General features: G+C 40.6%; 4 protein-coding genes across 5 annotated transcripts; 1 reads left to right on the top strand and 3 right to left on the bottom strand.

Annotated features, from left to right (window-relative positions):
* Positions 1-255: 255 nt before the first annotated feature.
* On the bottom strand, positions 256-6,888 carry LOC143352165 (uncharacterized). 2 transcript variants are annotated; one of them, XM_076784489.1, is made up of 13 exons: positions 6,494-6,888; positions 5,682-5,861; positions 5,254-5,596; positions 5,058-5,179; positions 4,660-4,919; positions 4,362-4,547; positions 2,802-3,022; positions 2,620-2,691; positions 2,163-2,520; positions 1,930-2,067; positions 1,561-1,847; positions 1,402-1,494; positions 256-1,326 (listed from the first exon to the last, which is right to left on the bottom strand). In XM_076784489.1, exons 2-13 carry the CDS (start codon positions 5,855-5,857, stop codon positions 1,213-1,215), a joined length of 2,370 nt encoding a protein of 789 aa, XP_076640604.1. In that variant the 5' UTR covers positions 5,858-5,861; positions 6,494-6,888; the 3' UTR covers positions 256-1,212. The 2 variants fall into 2 exon arrangements, with proteins under 2 accessions (XP_076640604.1, XP_076640605.1); XM_076784490.1 differs by having other exon boundaries at positions 1,930-2,049; positions 6,494-6,884.
* Positions 6,889-9,633: 2,745 nt separating this feature from the next.
* LOC143352164 (uncharacterized) lies at positions 9,634-16,418 on the top strand. Its single transcript, XM_076784487.1, has 5 exons — positions 9,634-9,999; positions 10,144-10,405; positions 10,697-11,042; positions 11,118-12,726; positions 12,833-16,418. The coding sequence occupies exons 2-5, from the start codon at positions 10,229-10,231 to the stop codon at positions 14,907-14,909; spliced, it is 4,209 nt and encodes a 1,402-aa protein (XP_076640602.1). The 5' UTR covers positions 9,634-9,999; positions 10,144-10,228; the 3' UTR covers positions 14,910-16,418.
* On the bottom strand, positions 15,880-19,714 carry LOC143352168 (transmembrane protein 209). Its single transcript, XM_076784496.1, has 8 exons — positions 19,497-19,714; positions 19,276-19,401; positions 18,875-19,176; positions 18,456-18,776; positions 18,240-18,373; positions 17,819-18,145; positions 17,496-17,717; positions 15,880-17,371 (listed from the first exon to the last, which is right to left on the bottom strand). The coding sequence occupies exons 1-8, from the start codon at positions 19,541-19,543 to the stop codon at positions 17,243-17,245; spliced, it is 1,608 nt and encodes a 535-aa protein (XP_076640611.1). The 5' UTR covers positions 19,544-19,714; the 3' UTR covers positions 15,880-17,242.
* A 151-nt stretch (positions 19,715-19,865) lies between these two features.
* Positions 19,866-23,209, bottom strand: Mccc1 (Methylcrotonoyl-CoA carboxylase 1). Its single transcript, XM_076784491.1, has 9 exons — positions 22,983-23,209; positions 22,831-22,894; positions 22,368-22,752; positions 21,724-22,058; positions 21,324-21,620; positions 20,980-21,196; positions 20,398-20,891; positions 20,141-20,329; positions 19,866-20,061 (listed from the first exon to the last, which is right to left on the bottom strand). The coding sequence occupies exons 1-9, from the start codon at positions 23,000-23,002 to the stop codon at positions 19,948-19,950; spliced, it is 2,115 nt and encodes a 704-aa protein (XP_076640606.1). The 5' UTR covers positions 23,003-23,209; the 3' UTR covers positions 19,866-19,947.
* Between the last annotated feature and the right edge of the window lie 465 nt (positions 23,210-23,674).

Below are 23,674 nucleotides of genomic sequence, written 5' to 3'. Positions count from 1 at the left end.
ATCGCGAAGACGACAAGGACGACGTCGCGACACGAACGCTATTTCAAAGGTACAAAATCGGCAATTTTTATGCAGAACACGCATTCAATGTTCAGACCGGAATGCGTCGATGATAAGATATATGTATATCACTGCAAGGATCCGTATGCTAGCACTGAAAAAGTTGAATATAAATTAGGGGGAAAGGAGAAACGCGACCACGCTATGGAAACGATGCGTTTTCGTTGGGCAGGTGTAAAATTCCAAAATGCATCATTGCAAAATAGTGTTCCTTAATTCTTCGTACATGTCAGTAATGTATACATACATACATATGTATATGCTCGCATGCTTATACGGCATAAATCACATATATTACGAACAAAATGTGTTAAACTTCTAGGATAACAAGAAAATAAAAAGGAAAAACAGAGACATTGTGCATCATATATTCGATGATCGCAAAAAAAAAAAAAAAAACAAACAAAAAAAAAGAAACACTCCAAACGCAATTATTAAATAACGATCAGATTTTCATTTCCCTTCTTACAATTTGTACTGTCGCATTAACTTTACAACTTTAGAGATATTCAGCTTTGGATAATATTTGGAAAACAGCGCCTACTTTCCGTAGAAAGCGTTGTAGCGTGATTCGCTTGTTTCTATCTTGATGTAAAATAACAGTACAGAAAAACTAAGTTCCGTCGTATGTATACCTAAGACCGCTTATCATATTTGTTGTGCTTTAGTATAAAATTAGAGAAAAGATCACGAATAAGCACGCAAATGACCAGAAAAAGTGGAGTTGGTTGTTAAAGCGATCGATTCCGATTCCACTTCCGCTTCCGATTCCGATTTCGATTTGGTGCACTCGACACTCGACACTCGACGCTCCACACTCGACACTCGACACTCGACACTCGACACTGGCGTTCTATAATCTACCGGTGACGAAATTGGTAACTCGTGTTCATCTTGTTCGTTTTCGCACCATACAGAGCGCGTTTCGAGACTGATCTCTTACGACTACGACAACATCAGTCGTTTCATCAACGATGATAATTGAAGGCACGTATCCAGACATAAGAGTTTCTTCTCGATCGAGACGCGAGTTTCGCCTATAAAATAGTCATGCTCGTTGCTATTGTTATTGCTGTTGCTGCTGCTGCTACCACTGCATCATGAATCTCGATTATAATGTAGTGCACTCTTGAACAATCGATCTACACTGATTCATACTGGTGTCCCGTGAACGCGAAATCTGTACAAACACGTGTACTCGAGTTGTCCGTGATTGCTGTTCACTCTTAATTCCACAAACTCGTAGGGAGTCCCGATAGTTGTGTTCTACGAATAAACATATGATATACGTTTAAACAACTTTCGAAACTGAGGAGCCTTACGATATCAAAGTGACCTTACTTGAACGGGAAAATATTGTAAATTGTCATCGGTGGCAGCAAATTCGTAGTCTCCAAACATCACCGGAAGAGGATCGTTTTCATCGACAAAACCCTGCAGGAACAACGAGTTTAACGAATGCGCGTCGTTATCGCGTCGATTGAAAAGCGAATCGCTTACCCAAACGTTGAACTTTTTCGGAGCACTTTTCATCTCTCCGTTCGGTAATATTGACTTGGGTGCGTGCTCGACCGTGAATCCAGTAACGTGAATGGAACTACGCAATTTAATCAGTAAATATCCTGGAAATCCTTGAAACGCCCAGCAAGCACCAGGCTGTATTGGATTTCCTTGTATTACCGTTCGAGGATTGTTATTTTCATGATAGAGCATAAACGTGAGCAATTTGAAAGCTCTCGTGTTTATATCGTATCTTTGCGTGCAACGAGTGCTAATAATTTGACCTCCTACGAAAGGCAATCACGGTAATAATCACGGTAGCAATAACAATAATAATAATAACAACAACAGAAGAAACTTATCCTATACCTGCCGATTCCAATGCGTAATCTACGCGACCCGTTTTATCCGCGTCGTATATTCGCAAGGCATCTCTGACTATTTTGCGAACTCGTTCGTCGTTTGCGACAAACGAAGATTCTACCCTCGCTGTAAGTATGTTGAGTCCTTTTTATAGTGTTGCCGTGTAATCGATAAAAGCTCTTAAAAAGCAAACAAACCAAACAAGAAAACGACGGAAAAGTAAAGAAAAACTAACTCACCCTTAGCAGTGTCCGTATCGGTATCGACACCGGTATCCATATTCGTATTCGTATTCGTATTCGTATTCGCACCCACACCTGATTCATATTCATCGGCCGCAAGTATAGCATTTTGAATTGCTAACAACAAATCTTTTTTCGATACTGATGCACCAAAATACTTGGCCAAGATCGTTTCGACGCGTTTCTCCAAATCGTCGTTACCGATCCGATCGAAACGAGTGTTACAACATAACTTTAAATCTGAATACAATTCCTTCAGAGCGTTGAACTGCAATTTCATTGCTCTAATTTCCTCGTCGTACGTATCGACTAGATCGCGATCTTCCATACTTTTCTCCAGCGACAGTATCTTATTCTACGATAAGCGTAATCTATTATCATACGTCGTTATATCGCTTTGAATCGAATAGAATCTCTCCGAACCATACTAGCGTGTACGTTCTTCGGTACTTACATCGAGTCTCGACCAAACAAAATCGTTCTCCCTCAATTTCTCGATCGTTCCGTTCATATTTAAAAGACGATTCTGCAACGACGGCACGCGTAACGAGAACAAAACGGAAAAGGAGCATATTTCAATCGAATTCGATGCTTAAAGGAACGAATATATCTGTCGCAAGCCACCGACATTCTTACCGTCTGTTCGATAGTTTGATCCTCTAATCGTCTGATTCTATTGTACAACTTTTCGGCGATCGTCTTGAAGTCTTCTGCTTCTCCAAAACGTTCTGCTTTAAAAGACGATTCTCTGTCGGCCAGAAAGAGTTCCGTCATTGTTCGGTGCTGACCTCGAAGTTGTCCAATGATAGGGTCGATCGAAAGTAGTGACGTCGAAATGTACGGTAAACACCAACTACCTGAAAAATTCAAATGCAATTTTTGTTAAACTTTGTTGATTTCCAGATTCGATATAGGTATCGAGAGAAGGATAGACGAAGGGGACTCACCATTCCGATGACATCAAGATATCGATCGTGTCCACATTCCCCGTGAAGCGCGAATACTCCAATTTTACATCGCCAGTCAAGCAATCCTACTCCCTCTATCCTTCTCCCGTCTTTTAATTCATCTATTTGCCTAACCCAGACTTCTTCGAATAATCGAATCGAATCAAATGTCGTGTTACACGCGTTACGCGAAGATATTGCAACAAGTACCGTATCAACAGAATAGAAGCAATTTTGACAAACGAATGCGCTCAACAATATACGAAAACGCTTTTTACAGATACCGCGGTGGCACTGTCAATGTACGTAGTGAAACATCGTTCGCGACGTTGTTCGTACAGTATCCGTATCCGTATCCGTATCCATATCCGTATTCGGTACAAGTAAAAATGCTTTTCGAAATGATGTGAGAATAGCTGCTTAAATAGCTGTTGGGAATGCTCTTTATCATTCTCGCAAGATACGTAACGCGACAGTACGTCACCACGCACGCTACAATAGTATTTATAATTCTACGTTAGTATATGCAGACACGCGTATTCGTTATATAAATGAAATGGTCGATTAATAAAACAGACGACAAGAATTACAAATTCTGAAAGCAAATGGTTAGTAAGCGTTGCGGAAAATAAAACATCCGAGATCGAGACGGTCGAGGTTCCGAAAGAAATACAAGTTTGAAACAGAAATTTGAAACAGGGTGATAAAAGGACTGTCCTAGCGTTGTGCTCAACCGAAAGTTTACCATGAAAAATCTCACGGAGAAAGAGTCTATCGCGATCAATCACAATCACCAGACTAAATTCCAACCAATGTTAGGCATCTCGGACAAAGACACGTTCACACTGGGTAGAAAATATGCTGGGAAATTTCTCAGTTTCTTTAAATATCCGACGAGTAAATCGCTTTCGAAACGTGTTACATTAACAAAATCGCAATAGATGCGACTGCACGTCTCGGCGATATCATAGGGAATATCGTGCAGCAAATCCAGATTGATAACGTTCTGTTTTTTCACGGTGTAAACTCCTGAAACAAAAAGAAAAAGAAGCGCCAGAATAGCTGATATATTTCACCGATCTGCTCGAGGATGCCACGTCGATTCTTTCAGTTTATCGCATTTTACGTTGCCGGTGAAGAACATTTAGGAAAATCTTGATACGGTCTCGCGAAACGATACGGTCGAAACGAATCTTTATCGCGGTGAATCTGTCAAGTTGAAATGATTTGACGTTTCGTCAGCAATTACCCATTAGAATAAGCAATGGCAGTAGGGCGACCCAAAGGACCTTAGGGCTTCTTTGCTGCATCCATTTTCGAATATTCGAAACTCTGCTCAGTAGCCACGAATCGAAGAAAAATGCTTTAACAATAAAGACATAAACATACTGCAAACAACGGTCAACGTATCGCCACGCTTTGTACCATTTAGATTCTGCAATCGAAAGAAATTAACAATTATATCAATCGATTTTCTCGCTTTGAATTATGTCGAGCCAACTATATATAGATTCGCAAATTTGCTGAAATTACTGATTCAACAATACCGTGTCTCGAGTATTCGTAACAATCGTGATGTTCTCTTCTTCTGACTGTCTTCAGGTTTAAAAACTCAAACAACCTGTTGAACCACAAGGCAACGATCGAGGTAAATCTTGTGAAATGTTTCATTAGCGTCCTTTGTTCGTTCGATCTGCTCGACGTTGTTACCGCATCGTCCAATTCTGTGTCCGAGTCAACGGAGGATTTGACGTTCAACTTGCGAGAATCGATGCGTTTTAATGGCGAATCGGAACACAGCGATTGTCTAAGACAAACAAAAAGGAGCAAGTTGTACTTTTCTAAGCAAACTTTAAAACATATTCGCGTAATTTCACAATATCTTTTTTCTTCTTTCCAAAACCCACTCTTCCAATTGCGAATTAGTACATTCGAGCAGACAAACCTTGAACGAGAATTCGTTGATCCTCTAGAATCGGTATAAATTGTTTGTTTATTGCAAAGGTGTCGTTCCACTACGTACGTCTTTGTGTACTCGATTTTGGCTTTTCCATGATCGTTGACGTTCTGCGTAGAGAAAGAGAATGATCGATAACTCTGAGATACATCTTTGAACAATTTCATTCGTATACTGTACCTACCAAAGAATTCAGGGAGATCGTTTCATATCTGTTGGATAAATGCTCTTTTTCACCCTCCTCCGAAGAATAATCGCTAGTTATCGTCCTATGCGCAGAAATACTTTTGTTTGTCTTCTCATATTTCTCATCAAACGAGCCATCTTTCTTCTCCTTCTGACCATTCGCGTGTACGTCTCTCTTGGCCTTTTGTCGTTCCGATCGTCGCTCTGCTTTTTTAACGGAGATAGATGAATTTCCTGGCCTTTTACTATGATTTTCGGATGCGTCCAAGGATATGATTTCATCCTTTCTTTCCGTTATCGTTTCCATGCTTTGATCGTGCATCTTGCTACCAGTACTGGATCTAATTAACAAAAATAGTTGTAGTCTGACAATTGATCGATCACAATCGATATATATTTTGCGCTCAGAAAGTTCTGAAAGCAGACCTTTTGCCATTTATAGTTTCTCCAGGAGTACCGGATCTGTCTCGGCTTCGATTTCTCAAATCGTAATGGCGATCCAGGATCTCTGATTCCGCCAAGGCACGGTTTTGAACCAAGGGAGTGTGAGAACGAGATCTGCTTCCGCTTCGTAATTCGTAATATCGTTGTTCGCTTTCCATAATGCTAACAAAGCAAGAAGTATAAGCTACATCTCAAGAAAATACATATAAACCAAACCGATACTTAAAGGGCATCGGCTCGAGAAGATTTTAGAGACTGTAACGTCTTATCGCGTGCCTACTCTGCCAGCTAAAAATACTTATAATCCCTCCCAACTGAAAGATATCCGTACAAAGTCCTTCCCTGTTGGTTTCTATTTCAGGCATGCTTTTGCTTTTCGTCCCTTTCACTCTCATTGACTCGAACATTTTTTTCGAATAAACCTCCCGTAGCGCGGCAGCGTGAGATTTAACGCATTGTGTAAACCGATACTAAATATGCATGCACACCGTGCACGATGCAAAGTACGTGCTTTTATTGCTCTCTTCATTTCTTCTATATACATATATAGGTGAACTAATTTCGTTGAAATCGCGAAATAATCGCGCAGCGATTTCTTACGTACACAGAAATAATTCTTACATTCGATCGAAGTACTTGAATCACAAGGTAAATAAAACACCATTCGAAACGCTCACCAAAAACTCTTTCGGTATTAGAATTATGTTGATAAATAACGAATATGTTGATAATGTATCGCAGCTAAATCTCGTCATTCATATTCCCGAAAAGTTTTCTATTTATAGATAACTCACCGATACTATGCGATAGATATTCTTGATTCTTCATAAATGATTAAGCGTGTCGTGCCTGTATGTAGATTTTAGATGGATACGTAAATGTTGAACATGTAATAGAAATTGTGGAAAATAGTATTCTTCAATGTTGCTTCAAACTGTTTGTCAACATTTATATACTTGACTGAGAGCAGTTCAGCACGACTGTTCCAACGAGTAGGAAGAAAACGATGCACACTGCTCAGTAATGTGCAACTGCGTACATACACATATCTATATATGTATGTATAATAGAATATGTACAACTTGCTTGCGCGCGCATCGTACGATGATTCATCCAACAACGGGGCTCTTACTCTCTCGCTACTTATGTATTTACTTGCTACATGCATATGTATTATAGGTATATGTAACACAGTACCTATATATGTAGATGTGTATGTAAATACGTAGACAGTCTCACGATCAGTAGCAAGTAGCAACTTTTTCTATAGGTTTGTCATGGTTTACCAGCCTTATGACTTGTTGTCATAGGTATATAGTAGTACCTACGTTTGCAAGCTCTGTATGTATGTGTGATCTGGTTAGATGTAGTCGAAGGTAATGTTACACAATGCCGAAAACGATAATCCTCTTCGGTCGATCAGTCCAAAGATATATGTGACGTCATCTACGTACGACAAAAGTGGACAGAAGATCCAAATTTTGTTCATTTTATCGTAGATGGCGGTATGGGTCTTGTAACATCGCAACTTCCTAGCGCAGACACAGTCACACAGTATTGACAATAGTAGCTCATGGGTGATGTGGAAATCTATCGATACGAGAGTCGACGTAAGGCTAAACGCGCAGTTGATACGGTACGGGCCTGAGTTGGCTGGAGGTGGCTCAAGAATTATAGTACCGTCACGGGGAGCGAGACGTGCTGAGACGCGTGACCAGTGACGCGCCCTGAGACCTGAGACCGGGTCCAGCCTTCCGGCCGGCGACCGTGGCCTTTTCCTTCGAAAAACCCTCGGATTGAGCAATTAATCAAAGAGGAAACTCTGACTTAAAGGCCCGGGACAGTCACGTGACTTTTTAAGATTCGGTGGTCGGTATCTGTCGTACAGTTTCCTTTACAGAAATGGTATTACCTACAAACACACCACTCCGGCACCAGCCTGCTGGCGTCATCTCACTGTAGGGGTGTACTACTAAATTGGTTAGGTACTCGAGAGTTTCATCATAGATGACGTTTGAAAATTTGACGAGAGTTTGTAAAAACATCTTATTGTTACGAATTTCAATTTTGTCGCTCGCTTCGAAAATTGATTATACCTATTCACTTTGAAATGATAAACCTTATTCCAAGTTTGTGTCTAGTAACTGAACATTTGTTAGGAGAATAAAAATAGTATCGCACGATACACGCGCCGACGTAATTTAAAATTTTGTCTGGTTTAAGCTGGTGGCCCTGCTCAGAATCAGTTTAACGAGTTTCATCAGCAGATGATTAGGGTTACACAGGATTACAAATAATTCGATACATACGTAGCGAGTTCATGCAACTTTATTTTTAATAATCTACTTTAATAATTAAAGATTTACTCTGATTAATACAATAGTCAAGTTTACATTAACAATTTATTTTTTGTTTCCTTTTTTTCTTTCTTTCATTGTTTCAAATGTAAATGTTAGTTCCACATGCGTGTGGCGCCTCAGCGATGCGTCAATTTCTTCCAGAGGACAGATTGGTCTCCCTGCAGGCAAAGACCATTTTGCGCGTCATATCTGTAAAAGCATCGTCCTCAGGGATAACCACGAATGGGTAGAGGATTCTCCAATCTCTTGGAGGCAACCCTGCCATTTCCATCATATGACGCAATTGGTTCTTTGTCGTCACCTCCAGGTTCTCGATGGCTGCATTGCCAAGGTTATCAAGTGCTGTTTCTATGGCGCCAACAAACTGCTCGGCTGTATACTGCGTCGGCAAGTCTGCAAGAACTTGCATAATAATGTCATCGGCCACGCCATCAGAGTCTCCTTAGGATACTTCTTTTTCGCCTCTTCAATTCTATCGGGGGTGGACGTTGCTCGATCCATCTGGGCTAAACCTGATGATTCTGCAAGAAAGACTGGTTCTTTACCTATGTAACTCAGGAGGACTCTCAGCTGGGTCACAAGATCTTTTTTTTAGAACTAAATCTCTGCTGAACCAACCTATGTAGGATGTTGAATAGATGTAGGATGTTGAATAGATGTAGGATATTCAAGCTGGCTCCAATTACCAAATTACACCACCACAAGATCCTTCCTCTCCGATCGCCACACCGTCTTCACTGGTCTTCACCATCATTTGTTTGCTTGCCACTGTCATTTGTCCATGTTGTCCATTGTTTTCTCTTGCGTGCCTTCCTGGCGCTTCAAGCGCCTCAGAGCGCATCAGAGCTGATTGGAGCTGATCAAAGCGCCTCGAGAAAGACGAAGCAAATCTTGCAGCCGCGGCCGCTCTTTTCCATTGGTTGCAATTGAGAATGTACCCTAATCGCGGCCTTCTTGCTTTCCCCTTCTCTTTTCTTGTTTATTGTTGTCAAGGAAATGTAAAACATAAGCACAAGCAATTAATTTAACTTTGTTCATTTTTATTATTTTTTGTTTTTCATCATTCATTCCTTCTGTACATATCTCGCGAGCATCACGTACATTTTTCTCTTCACGTTAAAGTTTTTCAATAAACCAATTAAAACGTAATTTTACTAGTTTATTAATTTAACTATCGATACCGCTTAATCAAAGAACACGCGGACTCTAAATCTGTATATGTAAATAGATAGATAAATGAAAGTTGGCTACAAGGAAATGTTTGTTTATGTTTTCTTGTGCGTATGTACGCACTGTGTGTATGCACTGCCCATACTCGTATACATATATATATATATAGATGCAGGTACAAGTAGTACATTACATATATCTAAATAGATATACATAGGTGCCTACATAAAAGCTGATAAAAGCAAAACTAAAGAATCAGCCATCTATATAATGCAGCCGAAGAACAGACATATATAGATATTATAGACATATTACATATGTATTCGCTATTTAATTCGATCGTGACGCCGTGAAATGAGTCGAGACGTGACTTGAACCAGTTCAGGTAACGATGAAAAGGGACCGCGGAGTGGCGTGGAGTGAAATGTATGAGATTGCGAGCCACGTGAAGATCATAGACTGGCAACGGAGCGTGTACTCGTACGTATAGTACATACTCGTATTCGTATCTACATATATATATACACACAATATACATACAAACGTAGAAACGAGATAAAATCGTATCAAACGAAACAAAAGTGTTGGGTTTATACGCTGGCAATAATATTATCGATGAGGATATTTAAGAGCGGTATATAGGAAAGGGGGTGCGACAGTAGATGATTAATTAGTAAGAACAGTCTGTGATATTACGTTTGACAGATTGTTACAGCATGAATTATTGCAAGGCTGGTCGAGGAGAGTGACTGTCGAGTAGTTGATAGTTGGTACATACATACATACAAACATACATATATATATATATATATATATATATGTGTGTGTGTGTAGACACATACATAGGTACATATAGTGTATATCAGTCTGGAGGGAAGGAAAGGTTTGAAACTGTGGTCTGCAGGCTACAGCAGGCTAGCAGGCTACGAGCTGCGGACTGTGGACTGTGGGAAGCAAGTGCAGATACAGATACGGGTCACCTAGTCCGCCAAACAAAATATGGACGCGGTGGAAATAAATACGTCCGATTCGGCGCAAAATGAGGAGGAAAGCATCGTGTCGACGGTGGAGATATGTCGTGTTTGTCTTCTGGGTAATCTAGTGATGCGGGACTTGTTTCTAGAGAATGAGGTTTCTTCTCTATCGACGAAAGCGATGAGTTTTACAAACGTTAAGGTTAGACTTGCCATTTAGAGGTTACATTTTATAGAAAAAGATCCTATGTAGCGAGATCGAATGTACTCGTCCAACTATGTAGAAAGATGAAACAGCCTTTGACGAATAGCGTGTTCCATGTCTCGTTGTTAGACAGACCTACGATACTATACTTTTGGTATTTGATCGCGCGAGATTTTTCTCTGTTACGCAAACTTTTAAATACAGTCATGAAATTCAACGATATTATCGAAGAATTAACTGTACATATGTATGTAGAAGTTGATTCACGGTGCCGTTCGATTGTTTTAGATGTTACCCGGCGATGGATTGCCAACGCGCGTATGTTGCATGTGCGCGGATAAACTCGAATCCGCGTACGAATTCAAGCTACAGGTGGAACAAGCCGACACGGTTCTAAGGGAAAAGTTTGTTACCATGAATATGAAGGAAGAATTATTTTTTAACGAAGTCGAAGTACACCTGGAGGTAGGAGAAAGAAACGAGGATATAGAACGGATCCACATAGAGAATCATTATCAAAACGCGGTAGAAACGTTGGAGACAATGTCTGGAGAAGGAAAGTCGTCCCTTCTGAAGGATCAGTTGGCTTTGTTGCAAGTGGGAAAGTTGGCTGATCAGGAACAGACGATAACCGGTAGATAAAAGGTTTTCCTTTATAGAATTACAAAGCTTTACGTTTACGTTCTATTAAAAGTCTTTTCGCGTTTAGAACAGCACGATAGTTCGGTGATGGAAGAAGTGATCGTGTCGGAACCGATATTGGATGAGTGTTCCAACAGAGAGGAAGAAAACGATAAGGCTGTGGACATTATGACCAAGGACGAAATAATCCTGAAACACGAGACCGCTGAAAATTGTATCAAGAATATTTCAACGGTAGAACACGATTACATATTGCAACAAGAATGCATACTGACGAACGATAATCAAGAAAAAGAAGGAATAGGGGAACAAGAGGAAGATCAAGAAGAGCAGCAGTTGATATCGGAAGAATCGTTTTCGCGCGACGATTGCGTACAGTATGTAAACATGTTGGTGAAAGCAGCCGACGTGACTCGTAAAGAAGACGGAGAAGAGGAATTACCGAGCGAAATCGAGCAACCCGATGAAGAGGGTTCGAGAACAAATGCAAAGGCGGAACAAGATTCTCAGTATCAAAGCGAGATGAGAAGAAGCAAACGCAAGCTAATCCGAAGAAACTCTGACCCCGTGCGAGATTCCGACGAGGAGAATTATTTTGAAAACTTGAATCTCAGTTCGCGACTGAAGAAAACCGAGGACTCTGACAAATTCGAAAGAATCTTTTTCATGTGTTACCTTTGCGACAAAGAGTTTTTATCGAAAAACGTTTTGCGGGAGCATATGCATTCTCACGAGGAAGTCCGAAAGGTATTGTCGTTGCGAAAGTCCTTGGAAAAGCCAGAGAAGGACGTCGAAAGATGCAATCTCACGAAATTACCTCCATCTGGTAAAAGATCGAATAAATGCCCGTACTGCGGTAAACAATATATATACATAATATCGTTCAGCAAACATTTGAAGAAGCACGAGAAAGAGAAGGAAGAGGCGAAAGAGGAATCGTTGCCGTTGGAAATTTCGTTTCACGAAGACGAGCACAGTTTGGACTTTGAGGATTTTGCGGATAAAGATAACTTGAATTCCGAGTGCAGAAAAAGAGTCAGGAGAAGAGAAGGCGCGGCGGCGGCTGCAGCAAAATCGGAGAAAGAGGAAAGAATGGTACAGCAGCAGATGGAGGAAAAGGAGGAAGAAGCCGTAGACGAAGAAAACCTGCAGACCGAGGGAATCGGATGCGAGGAGAAAGCGAAACGGAGAGAGAAAGAGACAAGCAGCGAAGGTAAAGAAAGGATCTGTAATCGAAACGAAAATGGGGAACGAAAGAAACGCGAAGCGCGCGTAGAATCGTCGTTCGCCTGCGACCAGTGTCTAGAAAAATTCTCTACTAGGCGAGGTTTGCGGAAACACACGATTTTGCATGCTGCTCTCAGATGTAGCGTGTGCGAAGAAGAGTTCGACTCGTTGGAGAAGCTGAGAAACCATCGTGCAAAGCATGTCGTTGAAGGTGTATTGTCCGAACAAGATCTGGAAACGGGTACAGAGTTTTCGATTGACAGGGACGAGGACGGCTGTCGGGTTAGCGTCGACAAACTGAAAGAAGAGGAACAAGGAAATCACGAAGGAAGAAGGCGGAAAGAAACGGAGGGGGAACGAGAACCAGAACGAGAACGTGAACGTGAACGTGAACGAGAACGAGAACCCCAGGCACAATTGTCGGAGAACGCGTTCAAGAGAAACGCAAGGTAGGTAGCATGTAACAGTTGTCATACTGTGCTTGTATACGCGTATACGGCACGTTCAGAATCGTAAATGCTGACAATGATCGGACAATGATGTTGTTTTGTTTAGAAACACGGAGATGCATTCGGAGGTCGAGTTCAGTTGTAAGGTATGCTATCAGCGATACACGAGAATGGATTTGTTGCAGAGGCATATGGAGCAACACGAACGTGTGAAAAATTACAAATGTACAGAATGCAATAAAACGTTCGGTAGTGAACTGACTTTACGAAATCATCTTATAGCTACGAATCACAAAACTTTTGTTCGAGGACAGGAGTACGATCCAAACAAACGGATCAAACGAGTGGCTGCGAGAGCAGCTCAGAAAATAATTGATAAAATCAAGACGGAAGACGGCCTGGAAGATTTCGAGGACGAGGATGAACGGGAGGAGAAGATAGTCGAGCGGAACTCCACGGAGGGACATTACGGACGGAACAAGCGTGACATTTTCTCACCGAAGAAACACAATTGCTCGAAAAAGGAGCTGGAATGCACGGGTTGCAACAAAAAGTGTAGCTCGAAACAGTCGCTAGCGAAGCACATGGAACAACACGTGAAGGAGGAGAAAACTGTCAAGTTGGAGAGGGAAAGGGAGAGGGAGAAGGAGAGAGAGAGAGAAAGGGAGCGAGAGAAGGAGAGGGATAAAGAGAGGCAAAGACAAAAGCAGGGCAGCTGCGGGGACAAGAGAGAACGACAGAGGAGCTGCACGAACGATGCGGTTGAATCGAGCGAGCTCAACAAGGACGACGACTACGATTCGGATTTTGAAAGCGGGTTGGATTGGCCGATGGACAATCACGAATGCGTAAAGTGCAAAAAACGATACAGCACGAAGAAATCGTTGCTGCGCCATCAACTTTTGCACGAAGAACCAAACTTCGAATGCGACATTTGCAACGTGAAATTCTATCGTAAGGACAAGTTGAAAGCTCACTACGACAAATGCTCGGAAAAGAACCCTGACCAAGTGAGAAAGTGCAATATCTGCGGGGACAGTTTCGAAAATAACGAGATATTGCGAGAGCATAGATCGAAACACGTGACAGAAGGCATTCTGACCGAGGAGGACCTGAGGGATATCGAGCCGCGGCCGGAAGAGAAGAAGCCAGGAGAGAAGATCGGTAGAAAAAGAAGGACCGATATAGTGGGATTGGAGTGTACCGAATGCAACAAACAGTACACCTCTAGGAAAGGGCTACTGCGTCACATTCAGGTTCACGAAGGGAAAAAGTACCTTTGCGACATATGTCCGAAAAAGTTCTACAGAAGAGAACATTTGAAGATCCACGTGGCCAAGCACAACATGATCAAACCTTACAAGTGTACGCGCTGTACGAAACGTTTCATCAAAGAAGAACAACTGACCAATCATTTGTCGAAGCACGACCGAACTTTTAAGAAGAACAAAGAAACCGACAGCTCTAAGAGATTTCTTTGCGAGATTTGCTCGAAAAGTTTCACCCAATCGACGACGTTGATCGCGCATCTCAGGGCTCACAACGGCATTAAACCGTACGTTTGCGAGGTCTGTTCTCGACCGTTCACTACAAACGCCTATCTAAAGATGCACATGAGGACGCACACCCAAGAACGGCCGTACATTTGTCAGTACTGTTCGCGCGCTTTCGCCAGAGCCGACACGCTCGCGAATCACTTGACATCGCACACCGGCGAGGCCAAGTATCATTGCAAGTATTGCCCGAAAAACTTCCGCCGCCTGAAATCCCTGAAGGAGCACGTTTTCATTCACACGGGTCAGAGACCGTACGCTTGCCCGACTTGCGACCGCCGTTTCAACAACAACGGAAGTCGCTACGCCCATAGCAAGAGATGCAAACAAAATTTTGCTCAGAATCAGAATCAGAATCGTGGTCAAACGTTGACGACGCAAGTACAATCTACCCAGAATCAGCAAAGAGTATTGCATCAGCAAACCGCTCTTGGACAGACGCAACTGCTGAAAGCGCAGAACATTAAAACCATTACGATCACTAGACAACCAGATGTCGTTGCTGCCCAACACGTCGCGCAGCATCAAGAAATAATAATGCCCCTGATCTTTCCTTTAACCGTCACAGTCGCCGATATCAGCGAAGAAGTTATATTACCGGAAGTAACCAAATTGTTTACGACCACTTAAACTGACAAAGTTTGTCGGCGTCTTTTCAAACGATTGTCGCCTATCCGTTTACTTACACACACACCGGACAAGGCTGAAGCCTAGTGGTAGATGGATCGGTCGCATCAGTCGATTTCTTCTCTCTTTCTCTCTTCGATCGTTGGATATGTATGAAGGAATCGACTTATATTGATGTGTGTGTGTGGGTGTATATATATATATATATACATACACACACACACACACACTCACATATCAATGAATTACAAAAAAAGATGGAACAGAGAAGGTGAAACAAGTAACAAAGTCGCGAACCATCTGAGATAATCTTTTTAATTTTGTACTATACGTTGTATATCTCTGTTTATATCGAAACAAATTACGAAACCCGTAGAATATATGGGGATATGAGATGACACAGTCTCGAAAGTGTAACAAACCATGAGGGAGGATGAGAACTGTGCTCTCTCTTGCTTTCGACGAGTACAAGATTTATTATTCGCATCAAATATGCTATTTTTAAACATATTCTCATTATTTCTGAACCGTTTTCCATGTTTTCTGGTTCGTTTAGTTTCCAGCTAATTTCAACAAAACAATTCACGTTGCATAGGAATACGTGTTACGTGTTTGAATGCGTAAGTAACGTAAAACAATTAAAGAAGTCGAGTGCACACACACACACACACGCGCGCGTACACACACAGCAAACCCACACCCATGCGTATATACATATGCTTATTGCTATAAGCAAATCGTTGTAGAAATTCTCCTCTGAGAATGTATCTTCTTTTTACTTCATGTTTTTTTCCTCTAGATTTAGTTAACTTTCGATGGAAGCGTTGCGCGCACAAACATCTCTCGGAAGGGTTGGACATTCGCTAGCGAAGCAATACGTTGTTGTTTTTCAGTCGCGCGTTGAATAGCTCATTTTAATTTTATTATGACGCTAAACTTTCATGTACATACCGATTGATTTTTAAGAGAACCATTATCCAAAGATTGTATCATAAATTACACGAAGAGTGTAACATAATTTTTTACGAACTATGACTTTCGGTCGTTAGATTACAATAAAAACGCGATATAAAATTGTACACAAAATTGATTGCATCGGTAGTGACGCCAGAAAACGAATGTACTCCCTGTGATAACGTGTTGAAAATTTCGATCGATAGATATGCAAACGTATTCGCTATCCGTTATACGATATCTTCGTACGCATTTATTCGATCGATTCGTTCCATTCTTCAAAATCCTACAGAGTTTTCGAACGTTCTTTTGTTTTATTATTATTGTGAATCTTGTTCTTATTCTTGTCTTATTTATGGGCATGCATAAAACTATGCAACACCAAGTAAGTATATTGACGAATTGGCAAATACCACGATCGAGGATGGTAGTACCGTTTTACTGCAACATGTCGAATAATTGAAAGTTTACGTTCGTTAAACATGGATCGTATTTTGTGATTTATTTGTACATAAACGTAAATACTGTGAATAAAGCATTTGTAGTGGTATCAAAGTATTTCGTGTCCCGCTTCCGGTTCGAATTCGACGATAGTGTAAGTAGTTACAGTCTTTACTCGATATATGTCCCGAAAGATCTAGCCGATAAAAGTCCAACAGAACTGTTCCCACTGCCGCCGGGGTATACCCCGTGAGAGTCTCCAAAGCTCGAGTGGCTTCGGTCGCCAAGGAGTGTAAACATAATACGGGTCGGGTATATCGGTGTGAGGCCAGGAGATCGGTACTAATCCATTAACAAAACTTCTTTATTTTCCATTATTTTTTTTTATGAGACTTTCACCAATATATTTATGGAATTTTTCTGTTTAAAATTATACCAAACACGATATTTTTCGGATCATATTTAGAAGTAACTTTCATCGTTCATTACACAAGCAAAAAGTCATCGGAATTATATCATATTTGGCATCATTTTCATTAGAAAAATGCCACGAATATGTTGGTGAAAGTCCCATAAAAAAGAAAAAAATAAATAATGAAAAATAAAGAAGTTTTGTTAGTAGATTAGTAGTGGTTTCACACCGATACATTCGAGCCGTATTATGTTTACTCGGTCTTCGCCGACCGAGGCCACTCAAGCCTCGCTGGCCTTCTCTACGTTATCGGCAATGTATCGAACAATAGTATCTTTCAGCCGATATATGTCCCTGGTCAGACCCGTGTTTTGAACATATATCGAGTAGACACTGTATTCGTTGTCAGACGAAACGATAGAACGGTCTCGATGAAATGCGATTTGTTCGATTCATATTTTATTAGGATTTTAGCGTACGTTTCATTGTTCATGTTTCAAATCTCCACGAATGCGCAGACGGTGACGGTTTATCCGTCGATGACCCACAAGACATTTATACCTGAAGTACCTAAATTTACACGACCCAACATGCCGTTATCTCTCGTCTTAACGATATATAGGAACAACAGTAATATATGAAATAAGTTGTTTCTACCCTGAAAACGAATAGAAAGAGACGAATAAGCTTTTAAATGTCATGCTCACATATGGTCGCGATGATACACCACCGCGATCCTGATTACCAACTGCTCCGATCCGAAATTTAATAAACATATTCACCCGCTGTATTTCTTCGTAGTCGTTGGGCAACGAGTCACCACTGTGCGTTAAACTGTAATGAGGTGGGTTTATGGATTGACACACTATAATCGGTCCTTTGCTACGCGGTAAAGACATTCCAGATCTAGCCATGTACCTGGAAGTAAAGGGTCGTGCGTCGGGTTGATCTAACGGCGCTTCTAATTGCGTGTCCATGTACGTAGACACCAAATGCATGATTATCTGAAAAAGTTTTAGATGTGCGCGTTAAACAGGCGCATTCAAAGTACATTTCCTACATTCTAGGCAACACGATTGACTGCACACGAGACTTGGTAAATTACCGCCGAATCAGTCGGTAGGCTAGAATCCCATTCCTTGCCACCGTGACAACCACCGCCGTTCCATTTGAATTCGCTCATAGAGCCTCCTTTCGCCAGAATTTTGATCCTATTGATTAAGTATTCCTGATTATTGGAAAGTTCCAGAAATGGTACCAAAGTCGGTAATGTGGGAATTGCGGTGACTAAAAACGGTGCTTGAGCAAGCTTTCGCAATCTGTCCAATCCAACGTGTCCTGGTTGAGAATCGCTCAATCCGTGACGAACTAGAGCGGAGCAAACATTATCAATTTCCATAGATACTCGTTCGACAACGGTCTTACTGATCCACTAAAATACAAAGTATAGAACGGTTTCATGATTAACGCGTGCTCAGCACACAACACTCAAAGCGTTTACTTCAAATAAAATTAGTTTGACTTGCCATGCGTAGATTAGCCGTCCACTCGTTCACTTTGTTAGGATCGATTCTATATTTTCTCCAAACATCCGATACTCCGAGCATACCTCTGGGTGAATGTCCTTCTTCTGCACCGGGGCTAGTAGACTTTGACTTATCTACAAAGTCGGAATACGTGTGCGTAACGGTAACATGGTTCAAGCCTGACTATCTTAGAAAAACGTTACTGTATAACGATACCGATAATGGGCGCTAATTGGTACGCGCATCTTCTCAATAAAGGCGAAACCTCCCCTGGACTTCTAATCGCAGGATGCGACCAGAACGAGCTAAGCAAGTTGGAGGGTTGATCGATATCGGTGGACAGAATGTGCTTCCTATGTCGAGTTTCTTCCAAATAATTTTGTAGTTCTTTCTCGCTTTGAATCAAATCCTCGCCAGTTAAATTTCCATTCGTTGAAGTATTAAGAGATTTATTGAACGAGCCATTGGGACTTGATGTTGATTTCTGAGACGTTGGACTGCCGTACTTGAAAAATGGACTGGTCGATGTAAAGTTCTCTGGGAGAAAAGAAAAAAAGAAAATGTTACTATATATATAATATACATAATTATACATTTAGAAATTAGGATACGAAGAAAACAAACACGTTTCATACTGGATTCGTTCAATCCTGGAGAACCCAGAGACGTGAAACGTCTATTGAGACTAATGCAAGACAAATTCAAAGGAAACATCGGCTCCGATGACTTTTGAGGCGATGGAATTTCATTTTTGAAAATAGGATCGTCCTCTGATACTCCCAACAATCGTCTTTGTCTAGGACTTAGGATAACTGGTTTTAAAGTGAAAGTTGCCCAAGCATATCGTACAACGTGATAAAGAGCGTTTAATGCGAATATAGAAGCTAGGCACCATTCCACCCAACAAAATGGTTTGTATGCGGCGCCTCCGTACAATCTGCAAAATGATTGAGAAAATAATGTAAGCTTGGATCTTTAATGTCTTTAGTGTTGATCGTTGGTTTATTTAAAACACTATAACCATTTAGTCTCTTACATGTCAAATACGATGATCCCAAGCAAAGAGCTGTTGACGAAAAACCACGTGATACTGTTTCTGGCTTTATTTTGAGCCTGTCTGACATCGAGTGTCTGCTCTACTTGAGGTTTGGCGGTTAAAACTCTAAGAGCGTATTATTATTTAGTAATTGTTCAACGTTTGAAAAACTGACATTCTAACCTTTCTTGAAACCAAATGATTCGAGTAATTCGGCTTACCTTGCATTAGGAGAAATACATCGCATAGGAGAACGAAAACTGCTCATCTTTTCTCGATATAGCCTATAAACTACTTTCCGAAACAGTCGTAATACCCGTTCACTAAACAAAAAGAAAAGTAAGAAACGATAAGTACAGAATGCTTATGAATGCGCCTTCGTCGATCCCTAAACGAAACGCTAAACGAATTTATACGGTTCGCGCGCCGTGCTGCGCCGCGCCGTGCTGCCGTTATGTACTTCGTATGCTTCGGATACGTTCGGAATCGTCAATGGACGACCGAGTCTATTCAAATTTCTATCCGCGGGTACGCATTGCAATAATTTCGTACTTGATTCGAATAAATTGACTCGCATGGCGAGATAAAAGTTTTATATAAGTTTTTAGTCGCAAGGAGGAGAAGCGAATGGTAGCGAAGAACGAACAATTTTATCATTTTTAATTTTTCTATTCAAGATGCAGATGATTTAGTCAATTTAACGAGAATCTTATTTTTTGTCACGTTGTCGCCTATCGAACACAAAATATCTTCAACTGTTCCGTTTATGGTCGCTCTAACGATATGCTGTGAACAAATCAAATTAATTTCCAATTAACGATAGGACAATGATTTCATAATGTTTGCAAAAGATGAAAAAACCTACTTCCATCTTCATGGCAGTAATAACGAGCAACGCATCGCCGGCTTTTACAGAACTTCCTCTTGAAACAAACAGTTTTTCTACTAAACCAGGCATAGGACTTAGCGCTTTGTACGGATCTGCTTCGAAATCGTTGCTTGTAATATTGGAAAGAAATTTTATAGAGGGTACAACAAATTGCCACTCTCGATCCTACAAGTACCCAGAGATGAATGAAATTGAACACTTCAAAGTGTATATTAACAAAAAAGTATACTAACTTTGGTAAATAAATGTAACTTGTTATGAATCTTGATTACCGACGCTCTGGTGATATGCCCATCAATTTCAGTGCACAATTCTAACGTTGAGATGTCTTTCTTTTTTAATGTGCCCGTTACCCTTCTCCACGGACCAATTTTATTTATTCTGACAGAATAAACTTCGGGCTCGATATATTTTACTTCGATATCGATATCATCGTTGCAAACATTAAAACGAAAAGCTCGCGTTAGAGTATGATTCAATCTAGATCCAATTTCTGTAGCAAAAGGGCTGAAAGGGTCGGCAGTGGCAAGCGAAGATTGTAACGACAGAAGGTCTTCGTAGAATATCGAAGCGAGAACGGCTTGTATCGCGACCGAGTGTGGAGCACGTAGCTTTGGAAACAGTTCTTGGTAATGTTCCTTTATGAATCCTGTGTGTACTTCGCCTTGTCGAAAACTAGGATGAGCACATAAATCTTTGATAAATTCTATGTTGGTATCCAGTCCGGCTATCTGAAAATTGTATAGGAGAATTTCATGACGATACGTATACGGTAGCACAGATTACATACATACATTACGTTACAGTATCGATACTTGCGTTATATTCACTTAGTTTCGATCCGAGTACGGCCAACGCTTCTTCTCTGTCGTTTCCCCAGATAATTAGTTTGGCGATCATAGGATCATAATGTACCGAGACTTGGTCTTTCTCGCGAATTCCTGTATCTATTCTAATCATCTTTGGCAAAATCTTCGGTGTTCTCAAGTATAACAACTGTCCAGCTCCTGGTAGAAAACCATCCCTTGGATTCTATGGTTTATTTTAACAAGAAAAACGAGAAAAAAAAACACACAAAAAGACGGAAGAAGCATCTAAACGATACAAGTGTCGAATATAGAATTTTCAGGATCTTTATCCTAATTCTTTAATTAACTACCTCGGCGTAAATTCTTGCTTCGAATGCATGTCCAGAGAGTCTGATTTCTTCCTGTTTCAATGGAAGTTTTTCTCCTGCTGCAACTCGTAATTGCCATTCCACTAAATCCAACCCAGTAATCGCTTCGGTAATGGGATGCTCCACTTGAAGACGAGTGTTCATTTCCATGAAATGAAAATTATCCCCGTTACGATCCATTATAAATTCCACGGTTCCCGCGCCGACGTATCCCACTGCTTTGGTAGCCCGAACTGCTGTCATACCAAGGTTCGATCTGACGTCCGCTGAGATGCCAGGCTACAATTATTAGTATTACTACCTTATACATCTATGGTGTAATTTGTTTTCAATCGACTCGTGAATCGTTGCGTTGCGCGTTCAAATTGAGTTATCCACATACCGCAGGAGCTTCTTCGATTATCTTCTGATGTCTCCTCTGAACGGAGCAGTCTCTTTCAAACATGTGCACAACATTTCCGTGCTTGTCTGCAAAGACTTGCACTTCGATGTGTCTCGATTCGGGAATATAACGCTCAAGCAAAACAGCTGCATCGCCGAATGCTTTCTCAGCTTCGGTTCTGGCAGCCTCTAAAGCTTCCACAAACTGTGATTCCTCGAAAGCAATTCTCATTCCCTTCCCTCCTCCACCATGCACGGCTTTAATCATTAATGGAAAACCTATTCTTTTTGCTTGCAGTAGCAAAATTTCGTTAGACTGTTTGTCTCCGTGATATCCTGCAACAGTTGTTCACAAATTTTTCTACTATATCGATGTAAACGTATCGCTATATGCTGTGTACAGTTTACTATGATCGCTTTTGTTAGACCGTTCCTGATCATGGAAGAAGTATACCTTGTTCGTAAAAGACATAAAGAAAAATGATTGTCGAGATATTGTTCTTCCTACTCTACATATCTTTCGGTATAAAGTCGAACAACCTGTTCTTTACACATTAGTTTTCCTGGTGCAAGCAACCGACCAAAGCACAAAAACGACCAATATAAATGAAACACATTGTATACTCTGAGATAAGATCTTTGTACCAGCTACAACGGGAACTCCAGCTGCCACCATTATAGCTTTCGAGGTATTCTTTGTTCCCATATTTCTAATTGCATTTGTCGGTGGTCCAATAAATGTAATGTTCTCTTTCTCGCAAAGTTCTGCAAATTCTGCATTTTCCGAAAGGAATCCATAACCAGGGTGTATCGCTTGACACTTTGATTTTTTTGCTATAGATACGAGTTTATCTTGATGCAAATAGCTTTGACTGGAAGGTGCTGGACCGATACAATATGCCTCGTCCGCTTGCTCCACGTGCATAGAATTACGATCGGCCTCGCTATATACAGCAACGGATTGAATTCCTAGCCTCTTGGCAGTTTTTGCAATACGACATGCTATTTCTCCTCTATTTGCAATTAGGATCTGTAATCGACAAACAAAAGTGTATTTATTAATCATAGAATTATTTGCCAAGATGTAACATAAAATTTATAGTCTTACTTTCTCGAACCTGGTAGTTGAAATTCTTGAGGTCTGCATGTTAGGAAGATTTGTAATTATCTTGCTACGCACAGATGAAAATGAAAACATAATTTTTTTTATATAGTTAAAAGTTTATCGATAGTAGTATCGATTTTTTGAAGTTTACTTACCGTACACCAAAAACAATCATTTTTTAAAATTGACTGTTCCAATTTTCTGAAGAACTAAGTCCAGAAATGACCAATGTCATTAAATATTGCCTTGTTTATTCATTACTTACGCCACATTCAATAACGAAAACGATTTACGCGGATAAACTGAGCAAGCGTTAATTGATATCGAAAGGTTACACAGGCATTCTGTTGCGCACCAGTACATATGTACATATGTAGATAAGATAATTCTGTAAACACGAACACAATTTTTCATACAGCTCCACAGATTATTACACCGCCAGTATAAATGAATGATTTTCGCTGTATCATCGCGTACTCAATAATACGATCCCGCGAATGTTTAACTTGACTTTAACTTGGAAAAAAAATTTGGCCCATGAGGGGATCGAACCCGCGACCTTCGCGTTATTAGCACGATTGATTTTGATTTTGAAATATGTTTATTGGTTTATAAATGTACATTCTAATAATGATGTTGGTACCTAAAATAAACATTAAAAAAAACGACCATAGATTCTTAAAAATATATATATATAAAAACATAATTGATTGCACTCAAACAATTCTCTTAGTCAGTCTTTCTTATGGTTCTAAATTTAATCAGCCTTAGCTTATAATCTAATTGCCTAGTTCTTTGGTTCGAGAGAAGGTATAAATCTAAATTTTGGGGAAATACAGACTATCGT

Source organism: Halictus rubicundus, chromosome 2, assembly GCF_050948215.1.
Source record: "Halictus rubicundus isolate RS-2024b chromosome 2, iyHalRubi1_principal, whole genome shotgun sequence".
NCBI classification, from domain to species: Eukaryota; Metazoa; Arthropoda; class Insecta; order Hymenoptera; family Halictidae; genus Halictus; species Halictus rubicundus.
This window is presented reverse-complemented; position numbering and strand designations above follow the sequence as displayed.